Here is a 23,225-nt window from a genome sequence, read left to right as displayed (position 1 = left end):
CAGACCTGAACAGTCCACCTCTCACAAAACTCAGGGTCCCAAGAATCAGCCATGATACATGGGCTTCAGTTTTCCCATAGTAACAAGAGGAGCAGACAAGCATGTCACTACATATATGCCAAACGCTGTGCTGGGTCACTTACATATGTGATTTCATTTGTTCTGAATTAGCTCCCTGAGAGATGGGTCCCATCACTCCTATTTTACATGTAAGGAAATGCAGGCTTAGAAGATTTAGAAGTCGCCCAAGGTCATATGGATAATTACTAAATGGCAGAGCTGTGGCTGATCAATGTGTGATTCTGAAGATGGTAACACGATCACTGGGCTGCATTCTAAAGAACACTTGCCTCAACTGGTTGTTGCGAGGATTCGCTGAGCTCCCTTAAATGAGGCCCTGTGCATGCTGTCCATCAGAAAGATGTTTAAGAAATGCAATCCTGGCCTTCCTGGCATCGGTGGCAGGGTTTGATGGCATGGGCATTCTCCTTTTTTGTGTGGGAGAACACTGGCTACTAAGTGGGCTTCCTTCTTGGGTCATCGATCCAATAACTGCTTTGGGGCCCCTTTTGTCAGCTCTTGCAGGCTGTGAAAGGGCAAACATCCTGGGGATGGCGGGACTAACTGGCCAGAGAATCTGGAACCATGACTGCAATGAGCATCACCTTTAACCCCATTTGCCCACCTTTGCCTGAGGGACTTAGGGTGGCATGGGGACAGGAATTTGAATTGCTAGTTTGCACCAAATGGTGGCAAGCTGAAGAAGTTAGAGGGGACATCTCCTAGCACAACCTATAATATTTAGGTATCTGGAAGATCCGTTTGGTGCAATGTGGGGGCCGTGAGAATGCATCTTGCAGACTCCTAACTACAGAGAAACAAACTGACCACGTGCCCCCACATGTGGCTCTCAGAAATCCAACTCCATGTTTGCACCAAGACCACACTTTGCACAGGCTGCTCCCAGCCTGCGATAAAGCAGGGCAGGGATGCTCAGGCAGATCCATTCCCAGGAGACACGGGGCTCCTCTGACGAGCAACTTTGGCTCAAGGACTCCACACAGCCTTGTCTAAGATGCTTCCACCGGCCCTTCCTTCCTTTCCTCTCTCTTTCACCCTGGGTCAACCCTATATTGTTATTTGATGGCTTCCTGGCTTCCTCGGGCTCCCGCCCCACTTTTACTCCCAGGTGGAAATAAGTCTTTTCATCTCCTCATGAGCTCACCTGCTTCGTCTGACTGAAATCCCACCAGCCCTTGACTCCCTCTAGACTCCCTCTACAGCTGCTGTCTACACGGAAGCCAGGTGATCAGAGACTGAAAGGAAGAACTTTACCTTCCTGCTATAAATGAAAAGGTCTGACACAATGGATGCAGTGGGACCATTGTCTGTCTCTGTGTGGACAAATTGCCTAACTTCTCAGAGATTGTTTTCTTATCAATAAAAATGAAAGTAATTACCACTTTTTACAATATAGTTGGTGCCATGAGGAACGATTAAATGAGCTCATGTGTGAGAGAGTTCATAAGCCCTCAATAAATATCGGTTCATACTATTACTAAAGAAAAAAAAATGTGGGCCCTCCAGATGCAAATTTTCCTCTATTAATTTCATCACTGAAGTTGTTAGGTATCACGGGCATTTTCTGAAATGTACCGACTTCCGCAGTGGGCTTCCAGGGGATTTGAGAGATGATTGTACCCATCGAGACAGATAATCCTTCAGCTTTGAACTGGAAGATCCTAATGCTTTGCCAATCTACTCTGATCCCAGAGAAAATGAACTGATAAAAAAAAAAAGGTGATTTCAAGGTTTAAAGCCACTCCTGCTAACCCAATCTGCTAAAAATTAAAACTGAGCACGGCATAGTGAGATGACTTTTCAACCTTTCATTTTTATAAAAGATAGGCACTAAATCGGCCCCAAGTTTCCTTACTGAAAATAGAGGCCAGTGTGGTGACCAGTGTTCTGGTGGACACTGCAGCCCCATCGCTCACACAGCTTTGGGCCCTGAGCAAGTTGCCTCCTACGAACTGCAGTTTCCTCTTTTAGAAATTAACATATTATTATCTTAAATGAGTTATGATAAATAAAACATGTAGAACAGTGCCTGGGACATAGTAAGTGCTCAATAAATACTCGCTGTTATAATATTACTGATAATAGAGTCATTATCATTGGTTTATCCTGCAGATTAACTAACAGTATCTAGCATATTTTCAGGCCCCCAGTGAACGTTCACGCTATCTGAATCTAAACCATGGGCTTCAACACTTTAAAAGAAGTGACTAACACAAGTTTCTTTTTTAAGAGGCATGGAAGGGGAAGGAGGAGGAAGATAACTAATGTTTAAGTAAGGTCTGGGATCGGGTGTTTGTCTTCATTTTCTTTCAAGATCTTTATTGCATTTTTTGTTTGATTGTAAGCAGTTCTGATGCTTCTGATGGATATGCGTACTGTGCTCTCAAGAAGATGAAAAGAGAGAGAAAGAGAGAGAGAGAGAGAGAGAGAGAGAGAGAGAGAGCATAAAACTGTATACACACAGGCAATGATGGATGCCAAGGACAGAAAATTTCCAGTAGACCTGGTCTATAAATTGTCATTTAAATTTGCAATTTAAAAACACTGTCTGCCTTTTTTGATTTAGCTGACTGTATATGAGAGACAAATAATGGAATCCTAATAAGCGACGTCTAAATGACACCTCCAGTCTCCCAGACAAAGAGGGCGGCTGTAGAATTCTAAGAAGAGAAAATAAATCTACCAAGAATAGGAAAGATGACCAGAACTAAATAGTTGCACTAATCACGTGATAACAGATACCAGGAAAATGTATTTGGGGCTGTTTAAAATTCAAATCCTTAACAGAGGAAGGATAGGTTATCAGCTGCAAACCCCTAAAGTCATTGCGAGGGGACAAAACTGCACTCGTTTTTTACATTTCATCACATTAAAACAGACGAACCAAAAAATCAAGGCACCGGGAAAACATATTACAGTTGATAAGGTGAAAAGGTTTGAACTACAAAAATCACCGTGAGCTCAGTGGTATGCCCACTGGCAAATCTTAATTCCAACACTTTACTAGAGTGGTGGTCCTTATGGTGACACCCCCAAAGGGGAGCCCACCCTAAAGCCCGGGCTGCTTCTCACTGCGGGAAACAAGTTAGCATCTTCTCCTGGCCATGAAACCCAGAAGATAAACACGACATCAGTTCCAGGATGAAAACAGAACGAATCATTGACTACGGAAAGCAGCTCCGTGTGCCACAGCTTAGGCATGACTTGGCACATTTGGGAGTGGGTCACTGGAAAACGGCAGCGGTGACAGAGCATTTGGGAGAGAGGGCTTGTGAGTAAAAGCAAAGGAAAATGAGATCGCTTTGCATTTTTTAAAATGATAACAGCAAAAAGTTATAATGACATAGTGACAGCTTCAATTGTAAGATTTAGTAAAAAAGTAATGCAGAATTAAAAACGCAGTAGGGTCAAATTAGAATGCATGTGTCTGCATGCTTGTGTGCACATACTCATGGGTGGGAAAAAAAAACCCCAAAAAAGATGAAAAGAAAATACACCTGAGTGTTAACTGTTCTCACTTGAAGCCAGGATATGACTTCAGAACCCTCTATCTAGTGCTCAAAGCAGCCATTAAAATCGACTGGCATTAGCGAATTACACAAAATCTATTTGCAATCTATAACTTTAAGAGCAGGAGGAGAAGCCACAGTAACCATTATTTTAAAACATTAAAGGAAAACTAATGGAATATAAATGACTAATTCAAGGCAAATGTAGGCCAAAGGACAAAGAATTACCTATCTAATATAGGCTATTCTATTGTTCAACAGATGCTTAATGAGCATATACTATATGCCTGGTTCTGTGCATAATAGGAAACGAATAACATATGTGCAGAACTTGAAGAAGCTTTCACTCTAAAAGACTGGGGAGCACGTTGCTGCCAAGCGAGATTTCTGATCTGCAGGCCTTCCTTTCACTGGAGGACAGGGTACAATTTATTTTTCACAACTAGGAATTTAAGTCTAATAGATATACAAAATCTATAATAATGGAAGATACTTCACAAAGCATCCATTGCACCAGAAAAAATAAAATAAATCTGAGCTCCCAAAACCATGATTTACATCTCACAGCCTCTGGGACAGCCTGGGATACTTGGTTATCTCTGCTCTGGGATTTCAAACTACCGCAACAAAATACAATTGCTTCTTAATTGTCTTTCGCATCAGATCTTAAGTTCTGCAAGTCCAGGGCATGTTTATCATCTTCTGTGGCCAGCACTCTGCCTGCTTCTAGAAAAGGCTCAAAAATGGAATGAAGGAAAGAAGGAAGGAGAGAGGGAGGGAGGGAAAAAAGGAACTCAGAGAACTCGGCAATCATTACACAGCCCCTAACAAACTTAACTGGCATTGACCGTTCTCGATTGGACTAACATTCCCTGAACATCTACTGTGTGCTAGAGGCTGCAGTAGGCACCTTCACATACATATGCTTTCAGGTTGTTTCTATTTCTCCTATTTTGAACTCTAATCAGGGTTTTTTTTTTTTAATTAAAGCTACTATGGATGACAAAGCACACAGACTCTGCAGTCAGACTAGGTTCATATCCTCACTCTGCTAGTTTCTAGACTTGGGCAGGCTATGGCATCTCTTGACTCTAGGTTTCCACAGATGTATGTGAAATGTGAAAATAAAACGAGATTACATATTTAAAATGCCTGGCACACTAGTCATCTTCTCCCGATAGAAATGGTTTTATTCCCTACAAACTTGGATCCCATACGTTCTACTAGTTAATCACCGTCTCAGCCTGACCAAAAGCCAATGGGTACATGGCTGAGGCAGCAGGTACAAGTCTTGCAAAGCTTCATGAAGCCAGGGCTAAGAGTGACCTTAGCTTCACTGCACATTTCCTACCTGCTGTCAAGCACCAAGTTACCTTTCCTAGGTCCACGCTGATTCCAGCACTCATGGCTATCCATCACAGCTTCGGTAAGACGTCCAACGTCTTTAGCACATGCTTCCATATCGCTGTTAATAAGGGGTACGGTGGTGATCATTTTCCAAATGATAGGGGTCCTGATCCTTTTTAGGATCACATAATAAGAACATTTTTCATTGTTGGAGATAATTCCCCTTCCCATGCACATTTGTCAAAGACAGTTTTCCACAGTCCCGTACATCATCCTGAAATACATGATAAGATTCAGGTCTGCTATTCATCATCTGCTGGGCTTTTTCCAACGCGAGTTCCTACATGGCTTTTCTTGCCTCTGCTTTATCAGACTGCAAGTTCTCCCTAGAGCCATAGCGCCAGCCCGAGGAAGCTGAAAGACTCAAGTGACAACCTTCCCCAATCTGAGGGAAGTAAACTGATAATGATGCTATAGAAATTCTTTATCAAAGTAAATTGCATTTATTGCTACCACTTTGCAACAGGAATCAGAACCCTAGGAACTGAGATTTTAATGAGGTTTTATTTGATGGCCACTGCTGGAAAACAGCATGCTATAGCAGAAAGACACCATGCTTTGGATCATTTAGACCTGAGTTTCAAATTCCTATTCTTCCCATTACATGATGGGTGACCTTGAACTTATTTTGAAACTATCTTAGTATGTTTCCTCATCTGAAAAATGGAAGTATGACCAACCTCATACATCTCTTGTACTCTCTGGCTACATTTTGTAGTCACATAATTAATGGCATTTTCCATTTTTCCCACTGGGAACTCTTCAATAAATTCTCCTTCTCCCAGCTTTGATAAAGTATAATGAAGTATAAGCCTCAGTCCCTGACATTAAATCTCTACTTAAGACTCAATCTAGCAAGGAAGAAAGGTATATAAATACAATCCTCTTTGATGGGTGAAAGAAATAAAAGCTTTGCTGGATTTAAAAAGTTTTTAAAAACCAATATGCTGACAATCATGGGGAAAGGAAGGTTTAATTGAATGAAAGAAGGCGAATGCAGAGGAAGAGCTTCAGGGACGTGCCATCTGAGCTGGGTCTCGGAGGACCAGGTGGGTCCTGACAGGCAGATTAAAGACAGGGATTCTTTTCCAGGCTGAGAGGAGAGCTGAAGCAAACTCATGAAAGTGCAGGGTGGGTCAAGCTGGTCAGTGTACTCAGAATGTGCCACGGGCATCTACGGCTTGTGTACCATTTGCTGAACACAGGGCCGTTCAGAGCATAGGCTCTGGGGTTACAGCACAGACTTTGTCTCACCTCTCCAGTGTCCACTGCTTCATCTGGGAACTGGAGGTTTAAAAAAGGGGGCTACCTCAAATGGGGTGTTGTGATTGAGAAAACACATGGAAACTTTTGAATCTATCGCCTGATATTTTGTAGCTGCTGACAGAGAGTAGCTACCCTTCATCACCAGCATCTTCATTATTATTTCTGATGCGGGGATGCCCACTGGCAGGTGGAACTGGGCTGGTGAGAATATCCATAGATTTGGAGCATTTGCAAAACTGGAGTGCTTGTTCCAAACTGAGATCTAGAAGTGCGTCGCGATTTGTACACAGTCAAAATCCTCCAAGTTCACCTCGTCTTTACCTTTGTATATCTGAAAAACATAGACTAACTGGCATGGCATCATCCTTAGACAGGCAAATGTTTCCTTCTCAATCACGTGGTGCGCTTGTGTCTGACAATCTTCCACATGCCGCAGGCAAAGTGGGTGAAGGGCTAAGGCTTCCTGTGCTTTTCTGATTCCACTCCATGTTGTCATCATTCCTTTCTCTTGCTGAGGCCATCTCACCTGATGGTGCTGCCAGTGGAATCTGCAGGAAGATGTCTTGCAGTGTACACATTCCTTGGTATATGGAAAGAGGACACACCATTCAGTGGGGAGCAGCTTAGTCCGGTGTTAAGCATGTGGAAAGTCTCTGGGGTCAAAGTGCACATGGGTCCCTTTGCTTACAAGTTGCATGGCCTCACGGAAGCAGTTCACCTCTCTGGGCCTCAGCTGCCTCCCATGTAAAATGAGAACACTTGTCTAAAGGTTGCTTTCAAGCTTAAATGAGACAACGTACGCGATAGGCATTCGTTCTTCTTTCACCTCCAGTCCACCCTCTCCTCTGCCTTTCATCTCTGTGTGCTCTGTTGATGGATTGTGCAGAAATGCTCACTCTTGCAACACGTGTACTCTGACTATCCCAGAACCTGTGTTGCAATGGGAAGAGGTTGCTGAAATTCCAGCACACCTGGGGACATCATCTGCTCAGCAAATCCACTGAGATAATAAAATCTTGTGCTCTGAGGCATTTACTGATTATCTGCAAAGATGAAGCCTCTCCAACCCTAGGAAGGAGTTTACCTTTACCTGACTTACAGGACTTGGAGGCCTAATATGCAGGGCTTTGTTCTCCCAAACATCAAAATTCAGACCCAGCCACTGCCAGAGGCAGCACACTGAGCTTAATGAAGCAGTGGGACGAACTAATATGGCGAATCTTATAGCTCTTACTACCAATATGGCCCACATCACGCTAAATTACAGCACCAGACGTGATTGGACACACATCACAAAAGGAGAAGTAGATCAAGGAATAGTAGGAATTTTCAGTGCTACGTAGTCAGAAACTCAAGAGCCAGCATTTAGGGGAGATGTTGGTGTTTTCAAATTTCCTTTGTCCTTGTATAAATCATTCTCCCCATACTTTATGGAAATTTATTCAACAAACATTTACTACTAAGTAGACACCATGTTCTGAGTGCTAAGAACTCATAGCTAATGGCAAAGACAGAGAAATAGGCAAACAATGATAGGAAACATGTAGCAAGTGTGATGATTTGAATAACCACAGGATGCTATGGACCCCACACAAATCCAGTCAGGTGAGGCTTGGTTAGTTATAAGTTCATTCATTCACTCACTTATTCATTCAACAAACATTGTTGTGTACCTAAATCTTTCAACATTGTGCTTGGAAGACAGACATGGTCACTGCACTCACAGAACTCCCAGCTTGGTGCGTGATAAAGAAGAATAAAAATATAATTAAAATAATGTATTATGATGGGCAAAATGAGGTGCTTTGAAAGCACACAGACCAGTGATGACCCACAATTTGGGGTCACACAGGTGGGTTGCAGTGAGTCACCAAAGCATTTCTAGGGAAAGTCATATCTAACTTAAAACTAAAACAAAGTGGAATAAGCTCCGAAAAGAATAAAGAAAATGGTATTCCTGGGAGAAGAAAACTTGCAAATTCTGAATGTGAAAAATTACATGGTAGGATCAGGGAACTGAAATTAATTCAGTTGAGCCACAGAGTGCAGTATCATTCTGGAAGGGTGGTGAGAGATGTGACTGGAAAGATAAGGGGGTCAGACCAGACGGGGCCTCTTTGAAGCGACAATAAGCAGTGTGAACTTTACTCTGGGGTCAGGAAGTGCTGCTTACTAAAGAGTTTGAAGCAGAGATGGGACCTGATCAGAACTTCACATGAGTGAGCAGTGTCAAGAATAGCTTGGAGATGGAGACCACTGAAAACACTTAGGAGGGTGTTAGGATGACCCAGGTGAAGGTAGCTGGAACCCCCTTCAGGAGAGGGGCAGAGAGAAAATGGATTTGAGAGAGGTTTAGGAGGTCGCAGGGCCTGATCATCGGTGATTAATTAATTGAGGGCATTTGGAAACTCAAAATGCTAAGGATGATGGCTCAATCAAATGGCTGCTGAGTTCTGAAGGACGACCAGGAGTTAGGCAAGTGAATAGGGTAAGAAAGATGATCCAAGAAGAGGGAGAACTATGCATGAAAGTTACAGAGGTGAGTCCTGGGACATGAGGTCAGTGCGGCTCAGGTTAGGAGGGGGCACAGTGACAGAAAAGGAAAAGGGACCAGATCTCAAATGGCTTGCCTAGTGTGTTGTCTTCTGTGGTACGGTGCTGGGGTTATAAAATGAGTTCAAGGAGGAAAGGAGGCATGAAGTGAGGCTTGAAGACAGCCTGACTTTGTGTAAGTCAGAAGCAGTTTGAATGAGACCCTGAACTCAGTCACCGATGAAACTTGAAACGAGTTTGTCTTCAGGGAATGACCACAATGAGCGAGGTGTCCTGGAATAAATTCAAAGCCACGCACTCATGAGTGTACAGAATCTCTGCCCACCACCACAGTCTTACCATGAAGACCTGGACTTCTTGAGCTAAAATAACATTCCCTCCCTCCTATATCCTTCAGCCCAAGAGCTTTATGCATCATCCTGAGATAAATTTATGAGGTCTTGTAATTAAATCCTTGATGTTGAGTTTCCAAAGTCTGCAAATCACAGAGTCAGTAGAGAGCGATTAGTTCACCAAGATCCAAACCCCTGCCAAGGAAGAATGGTGCCATAAATTTACATGATGTGGCTAATCTGTTTCCATGCCCACCCCCCTAAAAACAGTGCAGCCCTTGTAATTTTTTCACATCCCCAATCCCATGCATCACAGCACAGCGCAAACTCATAGAATGCATTCAGGGGAGATGGCACAGACTTTCACATTGGGCAGCCTCAGTGCTTTCTAGCTCATGCAGACAAGCCACGTGACCTGGGGAAAGTCTCTTGATTTCTCTGAACATGTTTTCTTATGTGTTCCATGAGGTGATGGAAGATTTAGGTTCTTTGGGGACAATGTATCTAAAATGGCCAGCATGCAATAAATGATGGCTATTAATGAATGCTTGCAGCTAGACCACATGGTCCATTTTCCTTTGCATTTCCTGTCCACTTTCCCAGTTGTTCTTGGAAGAAGCATCAGTTTGAAGATGGACCTGTTCTTTTTTCTCACTGGCTGATTAGCTCACGTAACTCTGGAGAGAGGGTACCATCCACCTCTCCTTATACCCGACAGCATGGAGAAGCGTCGCCCCTCAGGGCTGGTAGCAGAGATGGGGGAAGAGGAAAAAAGGGATGTTTCCTTAACTTGAGTCTATATATAGAGAGAACAGTGTTAGGTGTTTTCTATTTTTGACTCACATAATTTTTATTAGAACATTTTGAGATAGATGCTAGTACCCCCATTTTACAGATGTAGGAGCTGAGGCTCAGAAAGATGAAGTAGCTAGCCTGAAACACACAAGTAGAAGATATGCTGAGAACTTGACTCAAACTTAATTTTATCTAATTCTAAAGCATGGCTCTTCCAAGAGTCTTCAGTGTAACGAAGAGGAAACAAACATACCAAGAGGCTATTCCTAAAACATAAGTTGTTTGAAATCTATTGAGTGGAAGCAGCGACAGCCGCGGAGCCATCCCTGGGTTCCCGCCCAGGCCCCGCCACTGACCAACTGAGTGGCTGTGGGCAGGTCCTTCTGCTCCCGAGGCCTCGCCTATGAGAAAGAAGCTCTGTCCAGCCCCAACCTCTAATTCCTGACAAGCTTTCATGTGCTTCCGCTTCTAGAGGACTTGTTCACGTTTCAGTATACACATACTTTCACAGTATTGTGTGATTTTTGTTTATCACGATGAAAATTCAGTTGCTTTTGGTCAGGAAAGCAGTGAAAAAGAGTTTTAATAAGAATTTTCTTCATTATGACAAACATGTAACACTTAAAAAATAAATATGCATTGGAGTAAAAAATAAAATAAATTTTCTGAATAGTAATAGAAGTGAGAATGAATAGAAGTTGCAGAGTAGAGAAAAATACTCCTTTTCAGGGAAGGGTGAGACCTATAAAAATCAGAAGGGCCTCTGGAGTAGAAGCTCTTCAACTACATGAACAGACTGGAGTCAGAGTCCCCTTTCCAGGTGTTTCTCTACTATCAGGGCTCCTGGCTGGGACTAGATAAATGTTTGTGGACAAAAGAACTAACTAATTAATTAACTAATGCCTCTTCTATGTTTGAAATTTGGCTGAGCAAATATAATTTCTATATCTATTTGGTGCCTGAGGAAACTAAAGCTCAAAAAGTGAACTGACTTGAGAGAGGGGGGTCACAGAGAGTGGGGGCGGGGGAGGGCTGAGGTGTGAGCTTGAATCCAGTGTGTTTGTTGGCTGACCCCTGCAGGACAGGAGCACAGATAGAAGTGATGAAACAGCAGCTCTACACCATAGGCCTGATAAAGACTCTTTAAAAAAAGACATTCATCTCCCAGGGTCCTAAGGATCCAATAGGATCATGAATATAATAGCACCTTATAAGCACCTACATGGTCAGTCTCCATGAATACAAGTTATTTTCCAGGCCTAACTGACCAATTCAGGAATCAGGAACCTGAGTATGGCGTTACTGAAATCGTTCATTAACCAACATTGACCAGAATTTTCTAAGCAACCTGCCAAAAGTTCTCACAGCTAGTTAGGCACAGAGCCAGGCTCCAGACTCAGTTTGATGCTGCTACAAAGCCAAGGCGGCTTCCATGTGACCACCAACTTCTTCAGGATCCAATCAGGGCCTTGATTCTTGGAGCCAAATTCTCCTGAGAGGAAGTAAGGTAGCATGTTGCTGTTAACTCATGATCCTTGGGTATAGCTCTAGTATAACTATACGGAAAGTGAATAAGTTGATCTCTAGGTGTTTCTAGAAAATCAGGAGACAATGCTGAACTGTAATCTCAGAAGGAAGAGGGCAGAAAAGCCATCACTGACCAAGCCGGTGCCATGTTGCAGACCCCACGCTGACCCTTTACCCACACACCCTTAAAGACAAGCGTCAAAGAGGCTAAATAACCATCTCTGGTTACACAGCAGATAAGGAGAAGAGTTAATATTAAAAACCAGGTCTGTCCGGCTCCAAAGTTAGTGCTCTTTCCACTACACTAAGCGGCCAGATGGTGCTGACTGGAAAACTCCAGGCACTGGCCCCAGAAGTGTCTTCATCTGCTCATCATGGGACCCATTCCTCTACCACAGTCTTTTACTAGGTGGCCTAATTCCAGGGTTTCAGGTAATAAGAATCGTGTCAACACTTTTCCCTTTTGATGGCAGGTAATGAACCTGAAAATATACAGTCTCTTCCTCCAGTTCTCCATCTAATTCCACTCCTGGAATATGTACCATGTGACAAGCTATATGTGTAGGGACACAATCCAATAAAAATGAAACAAAGAAAACAACTTTATTTCTCACCACTTTCATCCCTTCCTTATTTGAATTGTGAATACTCTGGTTGCGTCTCATAGACGGCCTGTCTAGAAACTCATTTTATGATGAAATATGCCCCTGTCTGACTTGCATTTAAAAATGTCTGACTTGCTTTCAACAGCTTGGGTTAAAGAATTGGGCTGGTAAGTTTTTGAGAAATTCTAAAGGACCGCTTAACTTTCTTTATGCCACTCTTTCTCATAATAGATGACCCATACTGTGAGGTATTCTTTTTAGAAAATAAAATACCTTCTCTGGGAACTATCTAAATCTTGCCAACACGGGTGGTGGTGGTAGGGGGTGAGAGGGGAACCTCTTCTAGTCTGTAATGTCATATATTAATAAGAGAAATATACTTATGATATAATGTCAAAAACAAAGCAAGATATAAAATTGTATGAATAATATGATCTCAAGTACATATTATCCTGAAAAGTCAGTTCAGAAGGAAGTAACTTAGAATGTTAATAGTAGTTAATTTTTACTGGTGGGATTATGCATGTTACTTTGCCTTTTCTAATTTTCAGTAATAAGCATATATAACTTTTTTTAAAAAGTCAAATGAAAATATTAAAACAAGAAAAAGCTATATATTTTCCAGAAAGAGGCTTAAGTATTATTCAGTACTTCCTCACCAGCAAAAGCATTATATGAGGTTATAAACTTTGACTAATACCAGGCAAGAAGACTATTTTCTTCTGTTCAAGAAAAGAAAGTTATATAATCAATCTTGTTGATGAATACAGATATCAAAATTCTAAGTAAAATATCAACAAATCAAATCCACATACAGGAAATACTATAGAAAACAACACACCATGAATAAATAGAATTTACCTCAGGCATAAAAATTAGAAAATCTATCTGTGAAATCCACAACAAGATAAATTAAAAGAGAAAAAATATATATGGATTGAAATAAATACAGGAAAAGCATATGATCAAATTCAACATGCAAATTCAGCATTAACAGCTACTTCCTGGAAAATGATAAATAAAGGAGAACTAATGGAGAACTTTTAGTAAAAACTTAAATATAACACAGGTAATTTAGAAGCATTTCCATTCGTTTCAGAACAAGATAAGGTTGCCTACTATCATTAAACATTGTGCTGACAGACTCACCAATGCAGTAAGACAAGGAAAAGCGGTACTTAGGGATCACAGAGGAAGACAGGTTATATGTTGCCCCCACAGAAAAACCCAAGTGGAGTTGGAGAAAACACTGGTGAAAGAACTGAAGTGTGCCATTATATTCAAGATTGCTATATAAATTGTTTACTTTCTTTTAAAGTTCTAATTATTCTGGCCCAGTTACCAATATGTGTTTAATGGAAGTGTTACTATTCCCACAGTCAAAAACCGAAGAACAAGAAATGAATTATCATTCCTGTTACCAGCGCGTTCTCTCTCTCACTTTGATGTATGAGTGTTTTCATGGTGCCGTGGGCCAGACGCGTATATAGAGATTAAAGCGGGTTTACCACTGTTGCATAATTACAAACCATTTAGAAAATCTTGCTCTGGAACAAATCAGCTGTATACTTTTTAAGATCCCCTCTACGATGGGATACGAGAAAACAATGTAAAAGGAGGAGGAGGAGGATGATAAAGAAGAGAAAGAGGAGGTGGAGGGGGTGGAAATAAGATAAACGAAACAGAGAAAAGGAGAGGAGAGAGATGAAGAAAGATGGCAGGAAAGGAAGGAGGTGGAAAGCGGTAGGAGAGACGGAGGGGGGTGGGGGGGAGAAAAAGAGGAAAAGGGGAAACAAAGCTAAGCTCTGTTGAGCCTTTACTACATGCGAAGTACTGTGTTTTATTTGCCTTATTTCAATTAACCTTCATAATGAGGCTTTCAGGTTTGTAATATTATAACCTTGTTTTATAGGAGAGGAAACTGAGGCTCAGAGAGTTAAGTGATATTCTAAAGTCACAGAGGAAATGGTGTCCCTAGAATTTGCCCCAGATCGACATGCCCAGACTCCGTGGCATTAGCCACTCACTAGAGGACACTCATTGCACGTGTATTGTGCTGGCTTTAGAGCCTTTTAGAATATGAAGATGAGGAGGATCTGCAAAGGTCACCTTCACGCTCCCACTCCAAATCCTCAACTAAGCCAATGTTCTGAAAACCTGAATCCTCTCTTTAGAATACTTCTGGTTTTGCATGTTAAAATTAAGCATGAAAAGATGTGCCCTAAGATACAATTTTTAATGCATTAAGCATTCAAGAGCACAAGTGTAGTGGAAAGGTTAAATTTGAAGCAAAAATATAACTTGTCAGTTTCCACTGAAGAAGGGATTTGAATTCTAGTACATACTGGGCTTTGCAATTTCTTTTCCCCATGTAGCAGTTCTCCCAAGACCTGCGCTCTCACCCACTCGCTTTCCTTCTATTATTCTTAGACCACAATGCATTCAAAAAAAGCAAGGTTTACATTAAGTTTTAGGGAATGAAATAGACTGCTTCCAAAATATTTGTGTTTCAAATAAACCTCTAAAGCAAAATTTATAGTCCTTCCTGGGGTTTTGGCGTCCAACGGCTGCATATGTATTACATTTATGCCCCTTGCTTCCTATAGAGTGTCAGACAAATGCCATCACAAAACATGACTGGGCAAGCACAGTGATGTCGCCAACAAATCACTGCCTATACAAAGCAACCAAGGGCATCCGGGTTTGCAAGCCCACATTGACAGGTTTCAAGACCTGAAAGAGAGCTCTATTAATCCTCTTCCATGCAGCTGGGGAGGCAGGGGAGGAAAAAAGCAGAAATCACAGGGAGGAAACACACACAAACACCACACACACACACACACACACACACACACACACACACACACAGAGCAAGAAGTTGCTTGCGCCCAATTACAAGAGGGGGACACGCTTACTGAAAGTCATGGTCCTAAAGCCACAGGACCCAATTCTTCAGAAAACATGAAAAGCGATAGAATGATTTTATTACCCCACTAGTCATGCCGGGCTTCATTACCAGTATGTATGTGCCTTCCCTGAATCAAGTGCTTTGTAAGTGTTGGGAGTTAAAGGGTGAACAAGAGGCCCAGGTCTGAAGGGGTGTATAGCATGACAAACAGAAATGCAGGGCATTTTCAATACTGGAGATGCTCACAAAGTGCTACTGAAGCAAAACAAACATGGGCAAGTAACCCAATTTAGAGAGTAAGGAAAGCCCCCCATCCCAGGAGGTCCCACCAAGTTCAAACCTGAACAATAGGTAGGAGCCCATCTAGAAAAAAGTGGGGAGTGACGAAAGGATTTCAGGCTGGATTAAGAAGAGTCCAGTGGTTCTAAACTCTGATCGCTAAACCAACATCATCACCATCACCTGGCAACTTGTTATCAATGCAAAATCTAAGGCCCCATCCTCGACCTGGGGAACGAAAAACTCTGGGGTGAGACTCAGCGGTCTGTGTTTTAACAAGCCTCCCAGGTGATTCTGGTGCCCTGGAGTTTGAGAACCATTGGTATATGCCAAAGTGAACAACAGCAGACAGAATGCCTGGAAGGTTAAATGGCGGGAGGGCGGGGTGTGTGGGGGGGGGTGGTGAGGCAGAGATATTGCTGGGGGGATGGGGTAGAAGGTATATCAGGAAGGGGTTTATAGCTTATAAAAAGAATTTTGCATTTTAACCAGAAAATAAGGAACAGCCATTAAAATATTATACTATGAGTACAAAAAACAAACCAAAAAAACAAACAGCAAATAAGGCTGACGACTATTAAAAACATATATGCGATCCCAAAGACAGTCCTGTATATCATTCCAGAGACAAAAGCCCATTCCTGTACAGACAAGTAGCCATAAGAAAGAGCCAAACGCGGCCTTACCTTTCTTCCTGGAGTCTTTCTTGGTGCTGGTTTTCACAGCTACTTGAAGTTCTGTCTCAGTTGACATCCTACTAAATCCTTAGTCCACGTCACACAGATCCCGGGCCTCGGCCAGGCTCATCGAGGACTCTTCTCCAAGGCAACAGCTCCACCCTTCAGAAACGACACCCCGAGCTGCACATGTCATTCACACTTTGCGAGCGCTGCAAACCAAGGGAAGAGAACGTTCAGAACGATTACCCTTTTGAAGTTAAGCAGGAATTAGGGGGAACAAAGGAATAGTCACACAAACACAGGAACACCGTGGTCTCCGTGTACAAACTGCTCTCATTCAGGCCATTGACGGTGTCCACAGCAAAAGGAATGAGAGGCCTATCAACCAAGCTGTTCCTCCAACGAGGTAACTCAAAAGGGATCTCTGAAACTCTGGATTTTCAACAAGGGCAGAACCTAACTCTTTGTTTTTCATGTTTCTTATTTTCAAGCCCTAGATACCACCCAGAAAATAGAGCAAAGGCATGTTTCCCGAGCAGCCCCGTGGAGACATTTCCAATAGTGGGGCACTCATCCACCAGCCAGGCTTGACCAGAGCCTTGGCAGCTAAAGCAGATCATAGGGAAGTGACCTGTGGTCTGTCCCTCACTGGCAGGCAACAAAGGGGACATGGAGCTGACACAGAATTGGGTTCCAAGGATAAGGTGACAAATGGGGCTGAGAAACTTTCCAGCAAGCCAATTTTTGTGCCAGCTTTCCCCTCAGGTATAAGAGCAGACCGGCATTTAACGTGGGGAGAAAAAGAAAAGTAGGTAGACACACATTTCATTCATTCTTTCTTCAATAGATATTCACTGCACACTGCTAGGTACTATTCAGTTCAGACACTGTGCTGGGATAATAATGATAATACGACCACTTCAATTACAGCTAGTATTTACCATTCACTTACTGTATACTACGCCCTTAGCTACTCCTTCACATACAGTAACTAATTTGATTTCATTACATTGAATGAACGTATTCCCTGGGTTAAGTCAACAGTCTTTTTCCATTGACTAACTATCTAATAGTTATATCTGACAGTTTAGTTGAAAATAAACATTTCACTAGTTATCCGTTTTTTAAATAGTATCAGGATGATATTATACTATGGCTTTCGCTGCCAAGGCTCTTATCAAGCTTGGCTGATCAGGCTACTGGAAATGGATCTTCAAACTGTGCAGTCAATTCTTAGCTCATCCCACAGATCTAGAACTGTTCGCTTTAAAAAGGCTGACCTTGAATGCCAGTGTCAGCTCAAAAAGGGCAACTACAGATGGCTTAACTAAAAGGTCTAACCTAAAAGCCACATTAAAATTATAGGTTCTTTGGTTTGTTTATAACAAGCTATTTTTTTTGAAGAGCACACTAGTCTTAAATAAAATGTGCTTGAACTAGAGGATCTAAGGCTACATCTAAGGAAAACGAAATGTTCTCTCTCTAGAATGGGGTCCATAAAATTATTTACAGAAAATGAAAACTCTCCTTGCCACTTTTATTTCTATCCCATTCCATTAGCCCTCACTGCCCTTCCTAACCTCTCCCTTCCCGGAAAAGACAGCATTTCATGAGAGATGACAGTCACAACACTCAGTCATATACAGACACCATTAATTTTATTAATGATATTTATCATTTCAATGCAACCAATATCTACTATGGGCCAAGTGAAAATCCTGGGTCCTTCATGTCAACAGGCATTTACTGTGCAACCATGCTGGCCAAGAGGACAGAGTCGAAGTCGGATTCCTGTCCTCAAGGGAGCTCAGTCTAGCAGAGGTGTCAGTCATGTAAGGGATTGCAGTACACATGACCAGAACTAAAACAGACAAATACCTGGCATACTGGGGCACAAAGGATCAATCATTTTCTTTGCTTGGAAGAGTCAATCAAGCTTCACAGAGGAGAAGCCCTACCCTGTGGGAACTTGAAGAATGATGCTTCTGTAAAGTGCATGATAAGAGAGACGACCAATGGCTACTCAATAAATGTGTGTATAACAAAGGAATGAATGGTTGTTTCAGGCAGGAGGACCAGCATTTACGAGGAGGCTTGAAATTAACAACCAAACTAATAAGAGGAAGCCTAAGTCTAGCAGGGAGGTGATATACAAGTACGTCCCCATCTTCTTAATTTTCCCTTGTGTGATACCTTTCTATAGAATCTTCTTTTCAAGTCTGCCTTGACATTCTATCAACCCCCTTAAGCTTCAGTTCAAAGAGGTATCTCATGCAGAAAGGTTTTCTGATCTCTCTGTTAAATGGAATCTCTCCCTACTTATATTATGATCTGATGTTTGGCCAGTTGCATATAGTTTGATCCACCTACAAGCAATGTGATATGCAGGAAGTCACTCAACCCTTTGCCTCAGTTTCTCTATCTGTATAATGGGGATAACAATATCAACTTCATAAAGCTGCTGGTGAAATTGTCATCACATGTGTAACATGCTTGGAACAGTGCCTTGCACATTTTCTGGCAAGCACTTGGTGAATATTAGGCACTGATAGTTTCCTATGTTAATTGCTCAAGGTCACATGGCTGGTATGTGACTACCAGTCCATATTATTATCCTCCTTCCACAGAGGAGGAAACCAAGGTAGGTTAAATCTGTTTTTTAAGGACAAATGGCAGGAAATGATAGAATCTAAGATATTTCTATCACTCTGGTCTTGCACGCAGTAGGTACCAGATCCAAAAATATGGAAATGAGCTGCAAGATATGGATTTTACACAATTTCAAGCACTCTTAAAAGTCAATGTATAAAACTGGATTGGATTTGGGCCACTTTCCCCACTTCAGCTTTATAAGCGACAATACAGCACCTCTCCCTATTCTGTATCTACAGTGTCACCTGTTCAGCAAAATGTGACTGTGTCCAAGCATCATAAGCATTACTTGTGAATTTCTGAAGTACATCCGTATATCAATAATGAAAGGAAACTGGCATCGTTTTGAATGAAAACTTAAATAAGGAAGCTGTACTACAGAGAGAATGTACCACGGCCGGGACCCTACTCCCCTTTTAATTTTCCAAAAGCCAGGGGTTGAGCAAATGCTGTGAAGTAACTCCAAATTATTTAGGAAATTCGTTTCTTTGTAATTAAGGAGATTAAAGTCCTCTAGAGCCAGAAACCATGTGACAACTCAAATCATTTTTCCCCAGCAAAAGCCGTGAAACCCTATCAGTTAAATTCAGGCTCGCCTAGAATTTTGAAATGCTTCAATAATGTTTCTTTGCTCCACACAATCTGCAGTAATTTAATATTCCTGAAGTGTGTCAGGTTTTTTATAATGAGCTCTTCAAATCTAAATGTGAATTATGTAACATTCCACTACAGACGTTTTGTCTAGTGAACTGCTTCTAAATGTAAAACCCCGTGTTCAGTGACTGGGTGCGGGGGGACACCAGACCACAAAGCAGAGCAAATAGATAGAACTTAAAAATAATAATAACAACAACAACAAAGCACAAAGGTTTGAGCAGCTGCAAGAGAATGGACACGTACTAAAACACCTACCGTAACACACATACGTGTGCTTTCCTGCCCAACCCCCCTCTCCTCTCTCGATCCTATCATAAAATAAGCTAATATTTATGAAGCCCCCCCCCCAGGTACAATGCTATCAACTTCTCATGTATTATCTTATTCAAGCCTTCAACCACCTGAAGGTATTACTATTATCTTCATTTGACAAATGAAGAAAGTGAGGCCCAAGCCAGTTTAGTGGCTTATCCACAGTCACATGACTAATAAGTAGCACAGCACAGGGCAGGGTACAAGTCTCTCTTCTCCCCAACTTCACTCAAAACCCTCCCAGGTGTCCATCAGCTAGTGAATGAATAAACAAAATGTGGTGTACCCACACAACAGAATGTTATTCAGCCATATAAAGGAATGAAGTCCTGAACCTTGAAAATACCATGCCAAGTGAAATAGTTAGACCACATGTTGTATGATTGCATTTATATGAACTACCCAACATGGATAAATCCACAGTGACAGAAAACAGATCAGTGGTGGCCAGGCACTGGGGAAGTGGGTAAAGGCGAGTCACTGCTTATTGGTTACATGGTCTCCTTGGGGGGTGATGAAAATTTTTGGAACTAGATAGAGGTGATGGTTGCACATCATGAATGTAATAAATACCACTGGATGTACGCATTAAAATGGTTAATTCTGCTATATGAATTTCACCTGAATTTAAAAAAATAATAAAACCTTCCCAGTCACGTCTCATACCCTGATTTAAGTCTTGTGTGATAGGGCAAAGAATACTACGAATTCCAGTCTAGAAGGACAACGCAGCCTTAAAAACCAGATGAAGAGTAGGTAGTATTCCCAGATCCAAGACTTTGGGTTTGAGTGGCAGCAACTCCATAGATTATAAGCTACATGCCACTACCTGCATGTTTTGTGATTGGGGGCATCTTCACCAGCTTCATCCAAACTGTAAAGCACTGGAAACAGACCATTTATCAACACGGAGCAAAGATTTGCAACAGTAGGGAGGAGGAGCCTCAGCTTCATCAGTAAAATGGAAAGATAACAACCAAGTACGTACAATTTGGAAGATGGATGAGATGGGGACTTTGGACACCTGGCTCAACCTACAGCGTGCTACCTTTTGTGTAAGAAAGGAGGAGATCTAAATCTGCTTATCTTTACAAACAGAAACACAGGACAAACAAATCAGGAAACAGGGGGGCTGTTTTTCTACATGGGAGATCCGGGGTGGCGGAGCAACTGGGTGACCCGGTAGAAAGATATGGCAAAGGGTGATACTTCTCACACTTTTTTTTAATGTATAACTTTTTTTTTAATGTATAACATTTTACATAATTTCCATTTGGAAGCATATTAATAGTCTACATTTTTGAAAAAATTAAATTAACAGGGATGGGTAATGGGGAGAAGGCTAAAACTGAGAGTGGACTGAAACAAATTAATCCACTTGTATTTCAAATGAACCTCATAAACACAATTGCTGAAGGGGTGGGAGAGGAAGAACAATAATCCAAATAAGTTATGACCACAGAATTTGACAGTTTACACTCAGCCTTGGGCAGGGTTGGGTAAGGGGGAGCTACACACAAACCTCACACTCTTTTTAGTAGGCTTTCTGGTAGTGTTATGAGCAAAGCAATTATGAAAATATTTTAGATGTGTTATAGGATTGAGCAAAGGATAAATGTTTTGATATTCCTGAGAGCCAAGGTTCACTTTGGAAGAAGAGACACGAAAATGAGAGGGAATGCAGGAAAGAACACTGTGGGGATAGACTGGGAATTGGAGATTTCAGGGTAAACTCATGATTTATAAAATATACACACATCTGTGTACATGTGTATGTAAACATGAGCTTATATGCATATATTTTCAAGTTCTGTCCACTGCACGGGTCTAGGGCAAAGGTACCCCAGAACAACGTGATACCTAATACCCAGATTTTGGCTTATACTATACCATTCCCTAGTAAAAGGAACTGGGGGTTCTTGGAGAAATGGATGATTCCAGAGCTGGGGCTGGGCAGGTACAAGATGAGCCAGAAATACCTTGTTATTCCAAAAAGTCAAGAAGTGTTCAAAACAAACACAATGGATGGGGGAAGGTCACAAGGATACAACAGACATCTTAGAGGGTGTGTGTGTCACTGGTTTAGTCTGGAACAATTTAAACACCAATATAATGTAAGGATGATATTAAATAATAAACCACTGAAAAAATAGGAATCCATGAATCCATACTAATAACAGACAGAGAAACAAATGAGATAAAAAGGAAGGCTATCTGGTAAATACAGAGGGAGTGCTGGGGTATAAAATCAACACTTTGCAGCCAACAAAACAAAGTTTAGTCAGGCAAGAGTCATCAATAAATGCTAAATCCGCAGAAACTTTTTTGATGAGAAGCGAGACTTTCGCAGGCTCAAGTGTCTTATCACTTATTGTTTATAGCTGCAAGGGAAAAATCTGTGATCATACAATGGAGAAACTGAACAATACCTCTATTAGGTTATCAAAACTAACATTGACGAAGGGAGGCATGTGAATACCATGCGACACCTTGAGAACACATCACTACCAAGTAGTATTCTAGCCAGGAATCTAACCAGGTTACGCATTTAAAAGTGGGTGGACAGGACTGTATTCTTCAAAAATGAAGTCATCAAAGACAAAGATAGGCTGTGGACATATTTTAGATGAAAAGAAACTAAGCAGATAGAACAACTAAATGCCATATCAGCACAAGATCCTGTACTGACGAGCAAAGAAATGCTACAAAGGGGTTATTGGGCCAATTAACAAATTTGAATATGAAATTAGGTAAAAATATTGTAGCAATGTTACATTCATTTAATTTGACAACTTTTCTGTGGGAATACCTAAGACCAAATATTTAGGAATAAAGGACTAAGATATGTGTACCTTATTTTCAAATGATTCAGGAAAATAAAAATCATATACATGTATGTATGTATGTATATGTGTGTATATATATATATATATATATACACACACACACATATATATGTATATATGTGTGTGTGCCTATCCATGTACATAAAGAGAAACATAATATGCAAATGAGATAAAATATTAGCAATAAGTGAATCTAAATAAAGGAAATATGGTATTTGTGTATATTCTTAAATTTTTCATAAGGTTTTGAGATTATTTCCAAATTAAAAAAAAAAAAAGAGGAAAGAAAAGCCTAGCTCAGACCCTAACACACAGAGATATGCAACACAGCCAGTTCTGGCCTCTCTTTCCTTTTATGTTCAGACCCATTTCAGCTCCCTAGACAGAATGGTTGGACAGCAAGGCTAGCTGCATTTCAAACTAGTTTGTGGCTGTCATTTCTCATTACAGATTCCAGCTTCACCCCATATCTGCCTGGACTATGACTTGGCAGAAGGCTCTGGACCACTGCAGGTCTCTTCTTCCCAGCTCTGGACTTCCTCTCCAGACCATACCTCCATGCTAGGAATGTGCCCACTAAGACCTTTCATCCACCTGCCCCATAGATAACTGCCAGCTCCTTTAATTACTTAGCCAAAGTCAGCCTTTCCTGGGTCATCTCCCTCTCCATCCCTGAGACCATGGCTTTAACTTGTCAAACCTTTTCCTTTTCTTCTTCTTTTTTTTAGTATGTCAAGGCTACTGATCTGATCTAGCTCATTTGAAAAATGCCTGAAATACACTCATCCTGCATATTTGTTCTTTTCAGGGATAAGA

The 23,225-nt window shown here is 41.5% G+C and overlaps 1 protein-coding gene across 1 annotated transcript in view; it reads right to left on the bottom strand.

Annotated features, from left to right (window-relative positions):
- Positions 1–23,225, bottom strand: part of LOC109376410 (disabled homolog 1-like) — a 545,742-nt gene that overhangs the window by 149,603 nt on the left and 372,914 nt on the right. The window contains exon 3 of the mRNA XM_019632327.1: positions 15,949–16,151. Within this exon, the coding sequence (XP_019487872.1) occupies positions 15,949–16,015 (67 nt within the window). The 5' untranslated portion in view covers positions 16,016–16,151. The remainder of the gene's footprint in view (positions 1–15,948; positions 16,152–23,225) is intronic.

The sequence above is a fragment of the Hipposideros armiger genome, unplaced genomic scaffold, assembly GCF_001890085.2.
Source record: "Hipposideros armiger isolate ML-2016 unplaced genomic scaffold, ASM189008v1 scaffold_1122, whole genome shotgun sequence".
Classification (NCBI taxonomy): domain Eukaryota; kingdom Metazoa; phylum Chordata; class Mammalia; order Chiroptera; family Hipposideridae; genus Hipposideros; species Hipposideros armiger.
The sequence above is the reverse complement of the archived record's forward strand: the minus strand, read 5'-3'. Positions and strand labels throughout refer to the sequence as shown.